The 20,492-nt window shown below is 40.9% G+C and overlaps 1 protein-coding gene across 3 annotated transcripts in view; it reads left to right on the top strand.

Annotated features, from left to right (window-relative positions):
- The window catches only part of PMEPA1 (prostate transmembrane protein, androgen induced 1), an 85,228-nt gene that overhangs the window by 53,199 nt on the left and 11,537 nt on the right, over positions 1–20,492 (top strand). For all 3 annotated transcript variants that reach the window (XM_074210331.1, XM_074210332.1, XM_074210333.1), the window contains exon 2: positions 18,375–18,529. In XM_074210331.1, the coding sequence (XP_074066432.1) occupies positions 18,375–18,529 (155 nt within the window). The remainder of the gene's footprint in view (positions 1–18,374; positions 18,530–20,492) is intronic.

The following is a 20,492-nucleotide window of genomic DNA, read 5'->3' as shown; positions in this document are numbered from 1 at the left end:
AATAAACAAATAAATAAATGCACTATGCTTTACAAAGGTATTTTGCCCAGGATTTCAAAATACCTGGAAACTAAGGATTAGGTTTGGAAACAAGAGGAGATACATGTTTTACAAAAAGACATCAGAGTTCCGCAGTTTACAATAAATTTATTCTGATTTATAGAATCTTGTAGTTAAAAGATTCAGTGGATATCTAGTTCCTCCTGAATCTGAACAGGAAATTTTCCTTTGCATTTATTTATTCAGTAAGAAGCACATATTAAGCATCCCTAAAGTGCCATAGTACTGTGTTAGGTAATGTAGATTCAAAGATGAAACAAAAAACTAGTGCCTACCCTTGAGGAGTTTACATTTTATTTGGAGAAAACAACATTATGCATAGAAAATTCAGTACAAATTATATCCTGGGGAACATACAGATAGGAAAGATTCTCCTGCCTCCAGAGCTGGTGCTCTGTCCACTGTATCACCTAGCTGCCCCTATGGTCCTTTGAATATTGAAACAGTTAATGAGCTTTTAGAAACTTCAAACATGGTCCCAGGCAAACCCAGGCATTTGAAAAATACTGAATTGGGGCGACAGGTGGGGCAGAGGAGAGACCACGGGCTCTGGAGTCAGGAGGATCTGAGTTTAAATCTGGGCTCAGATATTCAGTATTTGCACAGCTGTGTGACCTTAGGCAAGTCACTTAACCCCATTGCCTCTAATTAAAATAAAAAAATACTGAATTGAATTGACAACTCTGGAAAAAACACCTAAATGCTGCCTATGTTTTATCCATGTCTGTATCTATCTCTAGCTCCATATCTATAGCTATATTATCCTATAATATCCTAGATATTATCTATATCTATAGCTATATTATCCTCTCACCTTCACAGATTTCTCCATGTCTTAGAATAACCTTGTTCTGTTTCCTCAAGATAGATCCAATTCTGTTCTTTCTTAGGAAAGATCACCTCTTAAAAATTCTTTTACATAAAGACATGTCATTCAGAGTACAAAGCCACCTTCTAGATAGACCCAAAAAGGAGGACACATTAAAATTGAATTTTTAAAATCAAACTTACAATACTGTTAGCATAAAGCAAAATCAAAACACTACACTTAGTTTGCCCATTACTTCCCTCTATTAACAAAATGCATTCTTTTCAATAATTTTCTGTACCAGTCTAGCTGCCCATTGACCACAAACTAACTGATTTCATACAGAGAATTCACTTCATTCTGCCAATAGCTATTGAGTGGAAATTGATATTTTGCCGACAGTGTGTATTTAAAGATGTTCACCGCTGGTGACAGAGGGAAGAAAAAAATACGCCAAAAAACCATTAGTCCTCTCCATTTGGATAATAGTGGGAAAGATAAAAGTCCCTTCTTTGTCTTTCCTTATTGAAGAAGCATTTAATCATTAGAGTCTAGCCCAATTACGCAGTCCCCAGGTGTTTGTATATTTCAACAACCTTTTCCCTTCAAGAACTATCCAACTATGTTTTTACTTACTAGTGGAAGACTGAGCTGCTTTTGAATCATCTCAGTCCAACCTGGAGGTGGTTGCTCCTTCTTTACAGAGCCCCAGGACTGTCACATTCCAAATGTAGAGAAATGTATGCTAGTGAACCCTTTGTGCTTGGGTACCACTTTGCATTAAGTACTTTCACATCCATTATCTCATTGGTCAATCAGTCAAGAAGCATTGATCTAATATATATTTATTATGTGCCAGCCACTGTGCAAAGTGCCAAGGATACAAAAAGAGGCAAAAAACAACTGGGGGGAGGAGACTCATAATTGAATAAGAAAGACAACTAGCAAACAAGTAAATTCAAACAAACTAACTACAAAATAATAGAAATAACCTGGGGAGGGAACCACAGTATTTTTATTTCCAGTTTAATTGGGAAATTAGTCTCAGAGAGGCAGCAGGATGCCTAAGGGGAAAGAGCATTAAATTGGCTAGGTTCCTTACTTTAAATCCTAACTGGGTTACTTACTAGTTCTGTTATCTTGGACAAGTCACTGCACTTACTTGGGCATGCATGTTCTTAACTATAAAATGAAATGATTGGATTCAGTGCTCAATAAAGCCTTTTCTACTCTAACATTCTCTAATATTATATATTACTCTTAATGAAAGTCAAAATGAGATGAGTTAAAAAAAGGGAACTGCTCCCAGGTCTTCTTTCACCCAGTTCAATGTTGTGTCCACTGTACCACACTACTTAACATGGAAACTTATGATTAAGTGCCTTTGATTCAAATATTGGGAGACCACAGACTCAAAGCATTATTGTATTAATTACCTTCCTAAATAAAGAGTATATAAATAGCTCAATTTCATTAGAAATGTGATTCTCCCTACTTCCATAGGGTAGAGAGTTAGAAGGAATAATGGAGAATACAATCTATCCCAAACCTCTCATTTTATAGCTGGAAAAATTGATGTCCAGAGAGGTAGGAACATGTCCTAGGCTATACAGATAGTAAAGAGGCAGGGCTTGAATTCACTTCCTCCAGTACTAAATCCAGCATTCTTTGCAGGTATATTGGTAAATTGGCATACTGGTACACTCCAGTCAAAATCATCTCTGTTTTTCAAATCAGGACTAATGACAACAGAAGCAAATCTAATAACATCAATTATCTCTTTAAGTGACCTGCTTGCAGCTGTCATTTTCTTCTCTTGGATCAATGTATTTTCATTCTGTGATATGACTTAAGACAGTGAGTTGTTGAGGATAACAGAACAACCTGGTCCCTCCCTGGGCTGGATACCACCAAAAGGAGAGAAAAGGAAAGTTGGGTGGGAGGGAGAGGCATGAAAAACTCAGCCATGGAAATAATCAAGCCCTGGCTTAAGCTCTCCTTGTGTCCCAGAGTGATTTCTAAGTCCTATCTTGATGACTCTCTCAATAGCTCAGTTCTTGCTATGAGGTCAGGGCAGATAAAAGAGTGACTATTATTCACACACCTTTCCAGGTAAAGATCTCAGGGAAGTGATCTTTCTCTAATCAGTAAGTGTTCTTACTACCCCAGCATCCTCTGTACAATAAAGAGGCCCAGAAGGTGTAGAACCCTCTAAACTATGTAGTGTATAGGGTCAGAGTTTTGCTAATTCCTTAAAAAATAATCAGAGAGAGCTCTTAGATTCTGTGATGATAGGATTAGATGATCTATAAGATGATTTTCTATTCATTTTAGCTAAACTCTAAATATATATCTTCTGTCCTTCCATCCTTCCCTTATCTTAGAGGTCCCCTTGACTTCAGAACATTAGCTATTGAGCCTGGTTTTCACACACAAAGGGGTCAAGATGGTAGACAGCCAAAGTCCCAAGTGGAGACCCCTTTATCTGATAACTACTAAAGAGTGAAGATTGGGGAGCTCTCCTTTATGCAGTTTTCTTCCCGCTCCTAGGTTTTCTAGCTGAATGATTTCTCAGGCAGAAAGACTTCTCTTTGAAATGGGTAATGCCCTCAGAGGGAAGCTGTCAAGGGTTTGCTTATAACCTTTCCCCCTCCTACTAATTCCCCTTCCCCACTTCACCTCGATCCTCATCCCCCCCTCAAAAAAAAAAAAAAAACAAGCCAGGAGGAACATATACACCAACTTCTTACCCAGGCAAGTTTTTACAGAAGGAAATAAATGCTCCAAAGGCCAAACATTTGAAAGTGCGGTAGGAGAGATCAAGAAGTTATTCCTTTAACGTCTGGTTCCATTTGATTTAAAATTCTAAAGAGCCAGGTTTTCATTCAAATGAGGGGCCTAGCAGCTCTGCTGCATTCCCCAATCCAGATAAATGAAATGGCAAGCAAGTTGAAAGTCACTCACGAGGGGCCTGGCTAGTTGGAATGACAATGAGTCTTCCCCGGCCTTGTCACATCCCAACAGCAGCTAACAAGATTAGATTTTCATAAATTTCAGACAGTTCCAATTCCTAATACCTTAGTGGGCAGCCGGAGGTCCAGACAAGGCTAAATGCCCGCGTGTTGCTTGTTAACCAGAAAGGACTAGCTTTGCGCCTCTCTGGCTCCTTCTAATTTCCACTAAGGGAGGCCAGTTTTGCAGTTGGGGCTCTGTGGGATGAAGGAGACACAATAGGAGTTGGGAGGGAAATCCTAGTGCCCCTGGGGTCTCCTTCGGTTTGTAAGAGCCAGACAGCCAGACCTAGCTGTTCATTTGGTGTGGTTTGAAAAATAAAATTACATGTGAAAAAAATTAGTGATTCCTTGGTTCTTGCCCAGGTCAGGAACCAGGACCTGCCTTCCATTCATTTATCATCACAGGCCATTGCCAATCATCTGTATTCATTGCATGAGAGGATTTAGAGATGATTGATATTTAATCACATCAGTTATATCTGTTTCTCCATGACGCCATTTTGGAGTTTCCTTGGCAGATACAGGAGTGGTTGGCCATTTGATTTGACTTGCCCAGGGAGAGTTAAGTGTCTGAGGCTAGAACTCAGGAAGGTGAGTCTTTCTGATTCCAAGCCCAGTGCTCTATCCACTGGAAATAACATGAAAGACTTTTTAAGCCACTGTATCCTTTACCTAAACCCCCTGTCCACCTTGTTTACTATGAGTGGAGAAGGGACTCACTTTGCATTTATCTAGATTTGGATGCACTATCTATTCCAGACAAAGGCAAGTGACCTATGGGAAGACTTGGAGCCCCTCTGAGTGAACCCAACTCTCATTTTAGTTAAGCACTGATTCACAAAATTAGTCCAGTCACCAAAAAGGCACTTCATGTTGTCTTGAGTCAAAATTCATACTAGTGGGAATCATAGAGAGTATCTCATCCAACCTCCTCATCTGACAAATGAGGAAACTGAGGCCTAGGGATGTTAAGATGACTTGCCCCAAGTTACACATGGAGTAAAGGGTAGAGCTAAGGACTAGAGCCAAGTAAAGCTAGGTAGCCTCAGGTCCTCCCTCCCAATCCAGCTCTCTTTCCATAGCACCAAGTCATTAGATGACATATACAGGGGGCTGTCTTTGGAAAGTCTGGTCAAAATGCATCCTGGGAATCAATAGTGAGATTAGTACACATCTGGAACTAACTGTTTATTTCAGTAGAAAAATTTAAAGGTGGGGTGAGGGGGTATTAGACTACTCAAATATGACATATGAATCTGTTCATTTGAAATTATTCATGAGTAAAAAAATGACACTATATTAAATTAGTGTGACCTTTTTTTATATTTAGAAAAAGGAGCTTAGCTACCTCATAAAAGCCAAATTCCATAGGGGGAATTGAATAAAGATTTTTTTTCCCTCCTGCCCACTGCCTATTACCCAATTTAAAAGTGACAAGTATCAGAAGCCAAATACCCAAATGTGAAAAAGAAATTTCATTTTCCAAACGACTCTTATTTATATAGATGGACCTTGGGACCAAGAGCACTAGAGTTTGCACTATTGACTGGTGGGTGCTACTCTGATTTGGATGCACTTTCCTGTCCTAGTGAATAACATTTGCCTCAAATCAAGGGGTAGAAACAAGATTATAGGGAAGCTTATTTCAAGACAGAATTTGTTATTCTTTTTTAATAGTTTAGTTCAGCTGCTGTATTTCCTAGGCACATTAGTCTAGGTCCTCTCTACAGAGAATTCATGGAAAGATGTGGAGAAGAATCACAGAGAATAAGAGGACAAGATAAGTAGCAATCTAGACTAGCAGAGGGAGTATCACATGGTTGAGATCACAGATTATTGAAGTAGAAAATAGTAACAATAATAATTGACTTTATCTAGCCCTTTTGAGTTTTTTTTTGTGCAAAGTGCTTTACACACATTTTATCTGATCCTTACAATTCTTGGGGACTCTACAGGTATTATTACTCCTGACTTAAAGACTTGAAAATGGGGTGAAGAAGCTTGACAAATATCACACAAATAATAAGTATTCAGGCAGGAATTTGAACCTAGCTCTCTCCTGACTCTGAGATCCACCACACTGTCTCCTAAATATTAGCCTGGAGGGGATGTGGGTACCCATGTTCAAAAATGGCCTTCTCTGCAAGACAATTTAACCAACTTGACCAAATCCTTTTGTATGCCTCTCCAGTTACCTCTGGGCCAATAAAGTTGGCTTTGTAATTCTTGGATGAATATTTTTTCCTTATCTTCAAATTCTTGTTTCTCTCACAAGCAATGTTAAAGGTTCTTGGGCAGAGAGGTGTCCCATTAGAAATGATGATACATTAGGAAGAGAAGCAGTGGAAAAAGAGACCGCCTAACCTAAAGTGAGGAGACCAGGGTCTATTGCTTTCTTGGATACTGTCCTTCTCTGTGTGGTTAGTTCATTATTCCCCAGACCATTTTCAGAACTTAATACAGGTTCCTTTACACCATCCTAAGGATGAGACCAGAGTCAGGGTTAAGAGGTACCATGTACACAGTAGGTATTGAATAAATGCTTACTTAATGGACTTGGACTAGGAATTTGAGTGCCTGTGTTTTCGAAAGGACATTATTATGAGAACCAGAGATCCCTGCGCCATGTTTTAAAGAGCTGTTCATTGCATCTGCCAAAATGGAATCATTGAGTAATTTGGGCATCCTGACAAGGGCAGAGTAATTAGAACTGGAATGTACTTCATCAGTACACCAGTCAGCCCGTGCCAAGTCTTAGTTACAGAATAAACACTTAACTGTTTATGCTCAATAGCTTTTGGGGAGGAGGGAGGGGTCAAGGGAGGCAAGGGGGTGCTATGGGGAAAGTTCAATGCAACCCTGGAAAGGAAATCCAGACTGCATTGTAAAAAAACGGGTTGGGGTCTCACCCTGCCTCCGGCAGAGAAAGCTTTGCTGCAGCTAAGCCTCTGATGCTATAATTCCTTCCTGGGCCGATGCCATCAAAACCCGGAGAAGTAGGACAACCTATAACATCACCCACGTGTGCTGCAAGTGTCATAGTAGCATCCTTGGATCCTGGGCGACCTGCTCACTTCATCAGGCCAGGGAAGGGGACTTCTAGATTCAGAGTAAGAAATGGTGATAGAATTAGAGACAAAGGTCCTGAGGAGATAACTATGTTGGCAATCACACAGGGGACTCAGAGAATCCTAGAATGTTGGAAGTAGGAGCAACACTAAAACCTAAAGCAGAGGTTGCAGAACTGTCAAAGACCTTAAAGAAGCAGGTAGTCGCATCCCCTAATTTTACAGAGGAGGAAACTGAGGCCAAGAGAGGGAAAGGGATTTGCCCAGCTAGGTAAGCCAGGTCTCCTGGCTCTTAGTATTCTTTCAACTACATCATACTGTGTATTGAGAGAGCCTGGCAAAATGCTTCCAACAGCTTTCAGGAAAGAATTGGGACTAATTTACTTAGTAAATTACTTACTAATTTACTCTTCCTTTCTCTCTTTTTGCCTGCTGCCTCCTCTAATCTGAATTTCTTAGGGTGGTTTCTTAATAGGGTCAGTTTCCCAGTGAATAAGATATATGATAATATCCTTTATCATTATAATAGCTTACATTTATGTAATAGTCTATGAAGCATTACATTCACTTCCCTTTTACCATCATCCAATTCCCATTCATATACCAGCTCTGCTATTTCTTAGCTATGTGACTTTGGGCAAGTCACTTAACCTCTTTGAGATACCTTTTCCTCATCTGGAAAATGAGGGGAATGAACTCAAAAGAGTTTGGCAGCTTCAAATCTTATGGTTTGTGATAAATCAATGATTCTATCTCCTCTTCCCTAACTGCTCATACACACCCCAATCATCCTTGCCCAGTATAAGAGAATAGAGGCCATAGCCTCCAGGCTACACACAGCTAGATGGAAATTCAACCAGCAAAATCCATCTCTTCCTGAGTTCTTGGCTCTCCTCCCTAGCCTCCATTCCTGCCTTCATCCCTCATCCCCCAGCTTCTCCCCCCACCCTCCCCAGCCCTAGTCCAAGGTTGAGGCTTGCAGTGTCCGTGAGGGGACTGCCAAATGGCCAGGCCACCCAAACTCCACCCCCTAACCTCAGCTGCCTAGCTGGTAGCCTGGCCCAAACAAGCTGCAGCCAAGTGGGGTCCAGCTCCTGCTACCTTTAACCTTCCCAAGGCTGGGGAAAAAGAGATAAATAGACCCACCCAACCCACCTCAATCCCAGGCCTTAGCAATGAGTCCAAAGCTTGTCCTTTTGGTGACCACAGCAAAAACTTTCCACAAAGAACCTTGGGTCCTAAATAGAATGGAGAAACGCACACACACACACACACACACACACACACACACACACACACACACAAATTTAAAAAAGGGCCAAGGCCTGTGAATGTCTGAGGGCCTCTGTCCCTCCTCATTGAGGTGAAAAGTGCACCCTCACCCACTATTCCCTCCCCCTCTCCCTCTTTTCCAAGTCAGTTTAAAAGCCCCTGTTTAGGGAGGGCACCCCCTCCCAAACCCTCCCCTGAGACAAGTCTGAGACACAGGCTGTGGGTGTTAGGAACAATATGCATACTGTATGACACCCACTGAATGGAGTGTATTATTTGAGATGTTGAAAGAACCGTCCAGGGGCCAGAAATGAGCCCCCCACCTGGCTGTTGCTGGGCAAATTTAGTGTGTCTGATTGTTTGACTATGGAAGGGTTCTCACTTTTCAAATTTAACTTGCTCTCCTCCTCCTAATTCCTGTTACCCCAGTTCTGGGACCCCATAGTCCCTGTTAAATAAGAACAGAGCTACTGGTGGTATCTTGTCTGTGACCTGGATCTCAGGCCCTTGCAGGAGCAAACCCTTGATCCCCGGCATCTGCTTTTGCCAGAACTGTTTCCCAGGTAGTTTCAAAAGAAAATAAATAGTGTTTTACAGCGGGGTGGAGTTGTTCCCTTGGAGGCTTTTTACAGAGTCCTCCCTGAATAATCATAACAGGAACATTAATGCAATTAATCATTTCTAAGCTCTTCCATCCTTGATTAAACTAACCCCCACTTCTAAGGGGGAAAGATTTGAATAGGGAGGATATTCAGGGTTTAGTTTCAAACTGAAGGTCCCAGGATCAATGATAAGGAAGGGAGATGTGAAGAACACAAGCCCTAGTTACTCCCTTTCAAGTCCATATATCTTTTTGAGCACCTACTGCTGAACAGTGTGGTGGAAAGAACTTTAGACTTAAAGTTAGGAGAAGCGCTCTCTAGTTCTTATAATTTGTATTATCCTAGAAAAGTCACTTGAACTTTTAAAGCCCCAGTTTCCTCATCCAAAAAAATGGAGGAAAAAACCTGTGGCTCTTGCCTCATAGGTCTGTTAGGGTCAGATGAAATAAGCTGTGTAAAATCTTGTATGAACTTTAAAGCACAGTATGTCAGCTATTATTATTATTGTTACTATTGTTATTGTTATTATTATTATTATTATTTATCAAAGGATCAGGATGGTTTAGTGGGGAAATGTTCAGATTGGGAGTCAAAGAATGTAGCTTCTAGTTTTGGCTCTGCCATTAACTCCCAATGTGACTTTCCAATCCAGGATCATGGGATTTAGAACTAGAAAAAGTTTCAGGGATCATCTAAGGTTACCTTGTAGTCTTATAGAGAAAGAAGTGGCTTGTCCAAAGTCACACAGGTAATAAATTTCCAACCCAGGACCCAGGACCTCAACTCTTCCAAGCCTCAATTTCCTCCACCATAAAATGTGGCAGTTAAATAAATTATTTCTAAAGTCCATGCCAACTCTAATACTCTGCAACTAAGAGATCTGGGGCATATGAGATCTTAGACATGATTTCTAACCTCAAAGAACTTACACTCTCTTTTGGGAGCCATGACTAATATCTGTTGAACAGTAAAAGATTATCAAAAAGACATGATAGAAGAGAGTCTGAAATGTGCCAAATACTCAACTGTTGGCATTTGGGTTGTTGGGATGGACCTCCCCAGATGGCTTTCCTGGTAGAAGGAATTTCTGAGCCTAGGGTAAGCAACATGAAACATTCCTTCTATTTAGTGGAGGTCAATTAGTAGAGAAGTAACCTGGCAAGGATAGAAAGCTGACCCTCGAGCCAGGACGACCTGGGTATAGTCTAGCCTCTAATTCATACTGACTGGGTGACTCCACACAAGTCATGACCGCTCTGTCATGAGAGGCAGCTCTCTAAAACTGTAATATGCAGAGAAGGTGCCAACCTGATTCATAGAGGGAGTTGTCTCAGCTGGGAGTGTCCTATACCTATGAAATCACAACTATATTCCCTAACCCTCACTAGGGCATAAGATCAATTGTTTCTATGCCACTGAAGGACTAAAAGTGATATTAGTGTCCTAAGAATTGGTATCCTGAGTATCATTCTCCTTCCTTCCTAGGTAGGGATGGTGAAAGAACAAGGTGGGCTTATTGTTCTGCCGATTCTATTATTATTAGGTGACTGTTCCTTCTTTTTTTAATTAAATTAATTTTTTTCAATTTTATTTAGGGCAATGGGGTTAAGTGACTTGCCAAAGGTCACACAGTTAGGCAATTATTAAATGTCTGAGATTAGATTTGAACTCAGGTCATCATGACTCCAGGGCCAATGCTCTATCAATTGTGCTACCTAGCTGTTCCTTTTCCTTCTTTTTTGACCCCAAAAGACAGCAACATCATATTGCTGTCAAACAGACTAGTAAATTAGTTGACCAGCATTCAAATCCTGCCTCAGATACTAGTTGTATGGCCCTGGCTAAGTGATTTAAACCTCTATTTCCCTCAATTCTCTTATCTGTGAAATGGGGATGAAAAAAGGACCTACCTTGTAGGGTCATTGTGAGAATCAAATGAGATCAAAACAATTGTAATGTGCTTAGCATCATGCTTGATATATAATAAATACTCTATCAATTTCAGCAATCCCCTCCCATACAAAGAAGTGAATGATTGACCCCTTGACATGCTACTTCAGGAAGGTCGTCAATCCCCTGTCTAGAGATTAGAGAGTGTGGGGGGTTCTTGAATCTTGGATCTCATTTCAACTCTGAGAAAAAAATTTTTCAGTTGTAAAATTAAAAAAAAATGCTGCCTTTATCATAGGATGATTGAGGTGGGGGAGGAGGGGAGAAAACATATAAAGGTACCTTCAAGAATATTAAGTACTTATCTTTGCATGGGACTAATGTGAACATCACTATATTGAACCAGTCCTTTGTTTCCATTAAAAAAAAAAAGAGAGAGAGCAGGAATTTCATTGTAGCCAGAGGGATTCTGGTGAGAGACTTAGAAAAGCTTCCTAAATAATATGGTTCTATTACTGTAGGACATTTTACTTTAGGAAGGATATGGAGTCTTTGGAGGAGGTAATAAGTAGAAATGGAAAGGAGCCTCCCACTTATGTATTCTTTAGTCTATCTATTTTACAGATGATAAAACAGAGGTCTAAGGAAGGGAAGGGACTTGCTCACAGTGTTGTTTTGTTTTCATAAAAGCCTTCCCAGCTGTCTCTTGGGCATAGTTTGAAGACTGTCTTGCTGAGAAATCACAAGCTGCACGAAATGACCTTTCAACGTCCTTTTCCATTTTTCAGCGGTCCCATTTTCCTTGTGCATGTCAAGTCGCCCATCTTCCTCTGAAAACTTCTCCTTCCTCATTGGGCTTATCCATGCTGGGAGGGTAAGGAGCTGAGTCAATAGAGCTGAAACTTGAACATGTGACCCTGGGGAGCCCCAGAACCCCACACCTCGCTGGTTCAGTGAGGCAGCCCCTTTAAACAGCATCTAAGCAGGAGATCCTGGCCAGACATTCTCCTTCCTTCCTTGGCTGGGCTGGGGGAGAGAACAAGGTGGACTCATTGTTCTGCTGGATTCTGTTAGACAGCTTTTCCTCCTTTTTGGATACATTGGCTCTGAAGAATGGGGCTTTCGGGACCTTGGCGTTTCCCCTTTGGGTCTTTGCAGGGTGGTGGTTGTTTAGCAGAATTAACTCCAAGGTAACTGGCAGGAACTGCCATCCGGAACCATCTTATGCATTTACTGGCTCTTAACAACTACCAGCTGTCAGGAGATCTCTCAGTTGAAAACCCGCCTTAGTCAGCAAAAACTGTCCCATCTCATGCAGGATCAAAATAACATTCTTCCTACCCCCCCCCGATTTTTTTTTAATGGAAATTGCAACATCTGCGTTATTTGAGAAGTCGGCTTCTCTGAGTGTGGTTTCTGTGGCCTCTTCGTTGGAAAGCAGGTTACTTATAAATCACCAACCTGCCATATGTGCGTGTGTGTGTATGTGTGTGTGTGTGTGTGTGCATATGTGTATGTACACCCCCCCCCCTTTTTTCCCTTGGAAGGCTCCCAATTCATGAGAGTCCCTTTTGACTGAACGTAGACACCACAAACACCACCAGACCGCCCCAGCCGCCAGCCCTCCCCCCCTTTCCTTCCACCAGTATCTCCTCTCACACACAAAGGAATTGTTTCCTTTCTCCCCGCTCCCCCCCTTCCTCAGTCCTACCCAGACAGGTGAGAGAGCCTTCTGCCTCTCCTCACAGACAAATTACACAGCAGTTTCTTGGCCAGCTGACAGGAAGCTGAGGCATAAGGGGTGGCTTCCAGACTCTTCCTGAATGCTGAAGACATCCTCGGGCCTGGAGAACACGCGGAAATATTTATCAAACTATGATGTGCCATCTCCAGTGTGAAATTCCATTCATCTTGTGCCAACTGTGGTCAGAACTGGGCAAAGAGGAGAAGGAACACACTTCCTTGGAGTTTAGTTCACATTTCTCACAAGCCTTCACCTAATTTATCTTTTGATGCCAGCCTAAAGTTAACTGGGTTGATTCCCCCCTCCTTTTTTTCCCATCCTCTGATATTTTTTTGCCCCTGTTAGGAAATGACTGTGGTTCCAGAAAGCCGGTCAGTTTATTAAATGACCCTGGATGAATTTTGGGTGTCTGAGACGGATCCTAGGAGTTCTTAAAGAAAATCCTTTCATATCATTGAGGACTTCTAAAGTGCCAGATCTTTTGCTGGGCTGTGGGGTGGATGAAAAAAGAAATCATAGTTTTAGAGCCAGAAGAGAAATGAGATCACCAGAGAAGAACAATTGACAGTGACTGGAGAGAAAGTAAATAAAGCATGGCCTGGTCTAAGTCTGGTTCAGCGTGATAGACTATAGGAATTTATGCCTACTCACTCTCCAATCAAGATAGCTTGGCCCTCAAGCCTGACCTTTTTTTACTGTGCTACAGGTGAGTGAGCACAGCCTCATAGAACCCAGACCATACTTTACATCCCACTCAAGCATCAACTTCTGCCATCATTCTGTATCCGCTCTGCTGAAACATGTATACCTCTCCCTCCTTCTTCCACTTCTGGCTTTGGCAACAGTAGTTGATTGAGTCAACACTACCATTGCTTCTGGAAACAACCTGTTAATCAACTGACCTTTCACTCTATTCATCCTCTGGCTTCCAGTCCCAAACTCCCTTCTACCAAGTATTTCTACTCTCTATTAGAAAACAAGATCCTTGAAGATAGGGACTATCTTGCTTTTCCATTTGTACACTCTGAATGTAACATCCTGCTTTGGATATTGCTGAATAAATATTTTCCCTTCATCTAGTCCAATTCCTTCATTTTATAGATAAAGACAAAAATCAAGACTTATAGAGGTAAAATCACTTGCCCAAGGCCACAGAGGTAATAAGTGGTAGAGCAATGTTTGAACCCTGGTCTTCCGACTCCAGAGCCACTAGTCTTTCTGTTATGTCCAGCTGTCTCACCCACTGGTTGAAGTTTTGCAGAACCAATCTAATCCCTCTTGCACATGACATAGCCCTTCAGATGTATGGAGACATCTAACCTCATTTCCTTATTTCATTTCCTTTTGCTGTTAGAATTCCTAGACTGGTGGGTCCAGGGGTATGCTTGAGTCATACTCTAACCACATTTGAAAAAAAATTTTTTTTTTTTTTGCAAGGCAGTAGGGTTAAGTGGCTTGCCCAAGGCCACACAGCTAGGTAATTATTAAGTGTCTGGATTTGAACTCAGGTCCTTCTGACTCCAGGGCTAGTTCTCTATCCACTGTGTCACCTAGCGGCCCCTCAATAAAGTTTTTGACTTAAGTCTCTCAACATATCGACTCAGGCAAGATAGAGAATTGTGAGCTCCTGGGTAAATCAGTAAACATCTAATGACCAGATCTTTGGGAGAAAAAAAAGTGTATATACAACCTACTTTTACAAATAATTTCTTCAGTTCTGGTTCTCTTTCAAAAAAAATTTCAAAGATTTTGTCATTATTTAACATCTCTCCTTTTTTCATTTATCATTAAGTTTATATTTGCAGGGTTGGTTGTCCTGTGTTCCATTGCTTTTTGGAATGCATTATTCTATTTTTCTTGCATTTTTGGTTCAGAATTTTCAATTTAGGTTTTGTGGGGGGTTAACCTTTTAGATTCTGGGGATAGTAGACCATGGAAATAGTTGAAATTGCTTTATCTTTGTGGCATAATATCTGTTTTGAATAGATTTTCAAGGTCAAAGGGAATAGGAAAAAGATTTAGTTTTCTGCATTGTTACTCATATGACCCAGAAGTCTGCATGACCTACTTTTAAGTTTAATATGCATTATTAATATTTTTACCATGACTTTCTTAAGTCTAAATAAGCAACAAAACAATAAATCAAGACTTGTAGTATTTGTCTATTTCTAAGGTGTAATTATTCACACTGAAATTTTGAAAACTTAACAATTTGCACTTATGAGCCAGTTGGAGCTGGATCTAATCCATCCTAGTGTGGGCTATATAATAGTATAGTAAGTGGATTCAAAAATACCTCAACAATTAATTGAGTATGGACTACTGGATCGGGGCTGACCTGGGGGGGGGGTAGCTAGGTGGCACAGTGAATAGAGTGATGGATCTGGAGTCAAGCAGATTCAAATTCAAATCCAGACTCAGGTACTTATTAGCCATGTGACTCTGGACAAGTCACTTAACACTGTTTGCCTCATTTCCCCCTGTAAAATGAACTGGAGAAGGAAATGGCAAACTATTCCAGCATCTTTGCCAGAAAACCCCAAATGGGGTCAATGAAGAGTCAGACATGACTGAAATGGCTGAACAGCAATTGACCTTGATGGAAGGTTTCCATGGAATGTCCTAGGGAGTTCTACATGGTTCTATTCATTTGATGTTTTTATTAATGACTTAAATAAAAGCATTTGTGTGAAATTTGTAGATCTGGATGGGGTAATTCATTGAATGGCAGAATAGATTCAAACAAGCTTCTGCTGGCTAGAATGATGGTCACATTTAAAATTAAATTTAATAGGAATAAATGGCAACCTAGGGAAAGGTGGCTAAACAACAGTTCATGTGACCTTGAGATCTCTGTAGAGTATGTCAAGGTCAATATAAATTTAAAAAATATAGCATGGGGCCAAACATGGTAATGCATTTGTGGGCTGCATTAACAGAGGTATAGCATCCAGAATGAAGGAGGTAATAATCTCACTGTTGTGCTATGTTGTTGTTGTACTTTCTATAGATCTATAGATATTATATCTGTATTATAATTTAAAAAGGACCTTGACCAACGAAGTCAACTATAATGGTTATGGCCTTTCGAGTATTGCCATAGGTAGACTAGTTGAAGGAAGTGGAAGTGTTCAGCTTGGAGAAGACTTAATAAAGACATCTATCTGCATGGCTGTCATCTGGAAGAGGGATTGGATTTGTTTGTTTTGGCCTCAGAGGATACAACTAGGAACAATGGGAGGAAGTTGCAGAGAGGCAGATTTTGGCTCAACATAAGGAGGAAAAAATTCCTAACAATTAGAACTGTCCAAATGTGAAATGGGCTGCCATGGGAAGTGTTATGATTTTCATCTGGGAGTTTGGGGATGGGGAGGATGGGTCAAGTAGAGGTTAGATGACTACTTGTTGGGTCTTTTGGAGAGGGGATTCTTGTTCAAGTGTAGGTCAGGCCAAGTGACCTTTGAGATCCCTTCCAACGCTAAGATTCTACATCTGAAATTCAAAGGCATGTCTGACATTCCAGAGAGAGGAAGGCTTCCTCTCCTAATTTCCAACAAGTATTTATTGAACAATCAATGAAAAAGATCAGAAATACTACTATGAGAGTCACCAGGAATAGATAGGCGATCTAGTGGGTTAGAGGTCTAGACTTAAAAGTCAGGTAAGACTCAGTTCAAATCCCACCTCAGATACTTACTAGCTAAGTGACCCTGAGTAAATCATTTAACTTCTGTCTTTTTTTTTAAAGAATTTATGTTCTCACATTTTTAAAATGAAGATAACAAAAGCATCTTCTTCTCAGGGTCATTTTAAGGACTAAACGATTTAACATATAAACAGTACTTTGCAAAACTTAAAGTACTAGTGTATTATGATGATGAGCTTTTGTCCACTGGACTAAATAAATTTATTTACTTCATCTGACCTTCTTATAGCATTTACTGACATGGTTAGGAGGGGCCCATCAACCTGATTACCTTCCTCTGCATATACTCATCCTTATCAGCCTCCTTCTAACACATCAAACTTGGGAATGGGCACCATATTCCAGATGTGGCTGGAACAGTACATTAGGGTTCCTGCTCTTGGGGAGCCTCCATTCTTACTGGACAGATGATAAATGAGGGGTTCCTGAGGGCAGGGTTGAAAGGCTTCATAGAAAGGGTACTACTTGGGGCATTCTGAAGAACAGTTTTACCAGTTTGTTCAGAGAAAAGTCATTTGCCTATGAGATCACCCCATTTTTTCCTCTAGTTAGATGATATCCAAACAGTCTCATTTTCTCTCTCCTCCCAGATCCCATCATTTCAGTAAAGGGTATAAACTCTATTCCCTCAAAGGCTCCTTCCTTTCCTCTGGATCTTTTGATTAAGGCAGGTACCAGCCAGGAAATGTCTTCTCTTCTCCCATTTGAATCACTGCCGGTTCCCTAGTAACTCTTCACCCCACCCACCCAGCTGGGTTCATTTAAAATGGTGCTGACTCATCCCTCTTTCCTTTTTTAAAGGGTCCTGGGTCTTAAGGGAAAAAACCCCACAAAAATATAAATATGAACATACTTATACCCATGTATCTATGAGGCCAACAGTCTCCATTCTTTACCATTCTAATTGCAAAAGTTAAAAATGCCACTACTACTCTGATATTATTCATGAAAGGATGGAATCCCTGAAGAGGAAATGACCTTAGAAGGTCAACCAGCTTAGTCCATGCCTCCACCTCCAGACACCTGAACCATCCCAAACAGATTCATTTACTCATTTCATCCCAAAAGTATTTTCTGAGCAATTATTCTGAGGCTAAGTATTGGGTGTGGTGGTGGTGGTTGTGGTGATGATGGGGAGAACACACAAAAAAGCATAAGACAAAAAGTATCAGCCTACAAGGAATCCAGTATCTCCTTGGAGAGATAGTCTATTGCAATGTAGCCCAGTGTGCTGGGAGTCATTAGACCCAAGTTCAAGTTTTAGTTTACCACTTTATATCCATTTGACAACTTGAATAAATTCCTTAACCAGAGTGAGAAAAAGATATTTTTGTGCCCTAGCCCAAGTTTGAAGATTGTACCCCATACCCATCCCTGAAGTTGTAAACTGTTGTAACTTGTATGGTGAGTGTCCAAGTATATTAAAGACTTGAAACAGCATGCTAAAAAGGAAAAGTAATGGAGTTTTGGAATCATAGGACCTGAGTTCAAATCCGACCTCAGTTACCACCTGTGTAACTTGAGTAAATCACTTCACATTTGTGGGATTAAGTTTCCTTATTTATAAAAAAAGAGGAGGTTGAATTCGGTTTTGATGTCTCCTCCAACTCTAGATAAATGTATTCTAATTTGTCACAAGGTAAATATGTGTACTGGAAAGTAGAATTTTCTGATGTTAAAAACTGTCCATTTTTTTAAAAGAAAAAAATCAATAAATTGCTTAGTGTGTCAGGGAAAAAAGATTCCAGAAGCCATCTTTTTATATAAGGAAACTGAGTCATAGAAGGGTAATGATTCTTGTCCAAAGTCACACAAAATAACTTGTGTAGAGATGGGTACTAAACCCAGGATCTCTTGACTCAAAAGTCAGCCCTTTGTCAAGTCCACTCTATGTTATTATTGTTGTTTTTACTGGCACAATATCAGTTTGTTGAATAGTTTTCTTATTCTTTAATGAAACAAAGAGTATGTCAGAAAACATTTATTGATTACCCGTGTTATCAGAGGTTGTAAAGAAAAGTAACATCCAATACCTATCTCCTCTTTCCCCCAAAAGCTACCTTTATAGTCATTTAGGTTAAATTTCTTCATTTTACAGGATCCTAACCCAGGCCCTCCCCTCCCCACTCCAACATGTTTTCCACTGCGTTGCAAGCCATCTTTTGTGCCCCTGAGGTCTCAGCCCCTGTTTGTTTTTTTTTTCTTGACAGCGGAATTGGAGTTCGTGCAGATAATCATCATTGTGGTGGTTATGATGGTGATGGTGGTGGTGATTACGTGCCTGTTGAATCACTATAAGCTCTCTGCCCGCTCCTTCATCCACCGGCACAGCCAAGGGCGGAGAAGAGAAGAGAACCTCTCTTCGGTAAGCAATTGCTTTATCTCTTCCCTAACCCTCAGCTGCAGACTTTGGGGGCAAAATCACTTTCACTCTGTGGGCCTTGTGAAATAATCTACTCACCCCATAGGATGGATCCAGTGGGATAACATAGAGCACAGCAAGAGGAATGGTGGGATGTCCAGATATTAGGGAGTCTCATAGAGTATTCTTATGCTGTCTCTGTTCTTTATTATTTACCCCTCTCCACCCCCCCATGTGTCCTCAGTAGGGCTGAAAGGATCACTTCACACCTATAAATCTACCTTCTACAGGTAGGATGGGATATCCTCAACATCTTCAGAAAGCACTCCCTCCAGGGCAGAATGGGATGCCCTCAGCGTCTTTCAAAAGCAAACTCATCATTGTTTTATCTCTTGCCCTTTATCCTTTGCCCCACCTACCTGTTGGCACTTGGTGGGGAGTATGGAGTCTGGAAAGAAAAGAGGGTGTGACCTGACTAATTTCTAGATCTTTTTCCCTCTTTAAGTCTCTGGGTTCTATAATTTAATAATTTAAGGCAGGAAGTGCCGCCGTATAATGTGTCTAATTGAAATTACAGAGGAGAATTGAGAAGGGCCTTGGGCCTCAGGGCAGGAACCATGTCATTGTCAGAGCTGATGTTCAGTCCCTAATCATACAGAAGCCCACCTGGGATTGCCAAAATTGACAACAGGTCATTCAATCGGACTGTCAAGGATTGGCAGCCTGGTTTGTGGAAGAAGGGATGTGGTCTTGGACTCAGGAGAGATTCTCTTTTTCCTCCCTGTGTGACCCTAGGCAAAGTGTTTAATATCACTCAACCTCAGGTTCTTTATTTGTAAAATGGAGGTAATAATGCTCGTAATACTCTCTTCTCAAGTCTGTCTGGAAAGCATTTTGTAAACCTTAAGGCATCATATAATTATGAGTTATTATTATTTAACAAAACTGTGATATAAAGCCCTGTACTGAGGACAAGGGAAGATCAAAATTAAGATGAGACACAGCCTTGATTCTGTTGTTTAGGGTATAGTAAGGCAGAACTTTAGCCTCTGTTCTTTCCCTCCCCAATACACAAACAATACACACACATACTCACAGACACCCTCTCACACATATGCCCACACATATACATATATGCACACATACACACAGATCATTCAAGAGTTGTGGAGGAAAGAGCAGGCTTCATATTATCTTTCTTAGGTTGAGCAACCTCACAAGTTTTTAAACTGAATTCTTCTGTGTAGTCCCCTTCCCAGAGAGGTCCATATAAGCTGGGGCCTCAGACAGGAGAGGACTTGGTGGCAACGGGTATAAGGTTCATTTGGCATAGGGCACTGCGCAAACAAGCTTTCCTCCTGGCAGGTTGGGGCACCTCCAGCCGCCCAGACCCTGAAGGCTGCTACGTCAGCACCGAGGGGCCGGGCAAAGACTGGCAGGGAAGAAGGTGCCCTCATTGAAACTGGGAGTAATTAACATCGAGTCTGAAGAGCAAAAGACACTTTGAAATCTCTGGCCCTGTCATTCTTCTGGAATTCAGAATCAGCTTTTTATGCCACCAAGGAAATGTCATATTTGGTTTTGAAGTCCCCTGGTTTGGGGTAGCTATTATTTTGTCTTAACCAAAGTGGTGATTCTTCGGAAAAGGTGTAGCTGGCATACTTAGTTAAGTATTCCAACCAATATGAAACTCATTTTCTTTTATGTTATGCCTTACCTCGTTCTAGTGGGGGGGGGTGCAGAAAGAAAGGGAAGGCCCACTGTCCATTAGAGAGCCAAATAATAATAATAACCCTGTTCATTTTCATACTATTTTTCCCATTTAATTTACCTGATAGAAAAAAAAGAAAATGAGACACGGATAGAGCAAATGATCTAGCCAGGGTTTACCACATGTGGAAGGAAGACTTGCAGAAACTCAGTCTGGCTCCTGTCTGCCACCAGAAGAGAAACCCAAAGTTTCTCC

The sequence above is a fragment of the Macrotis lagotis genome, chromosome 1 (genome assembly GCF_037893015.1).
Source record: "Macrotis lagotis isolate mMagLag1 chromosome 1, bilby.v1.9.chrom.fasta, whole genome shotgun sequence".
NCBI classification, from domain to species: domain Eukaryota; kingdom Metazoa; phylum Chordata; class Mammalia; order Peramelemorphia; family Peramelidae; genus Macrotis; species Macrotis lagotis.
This window is presented reverse-complemented; position numbering and strand designations above follow the sequence as displayed.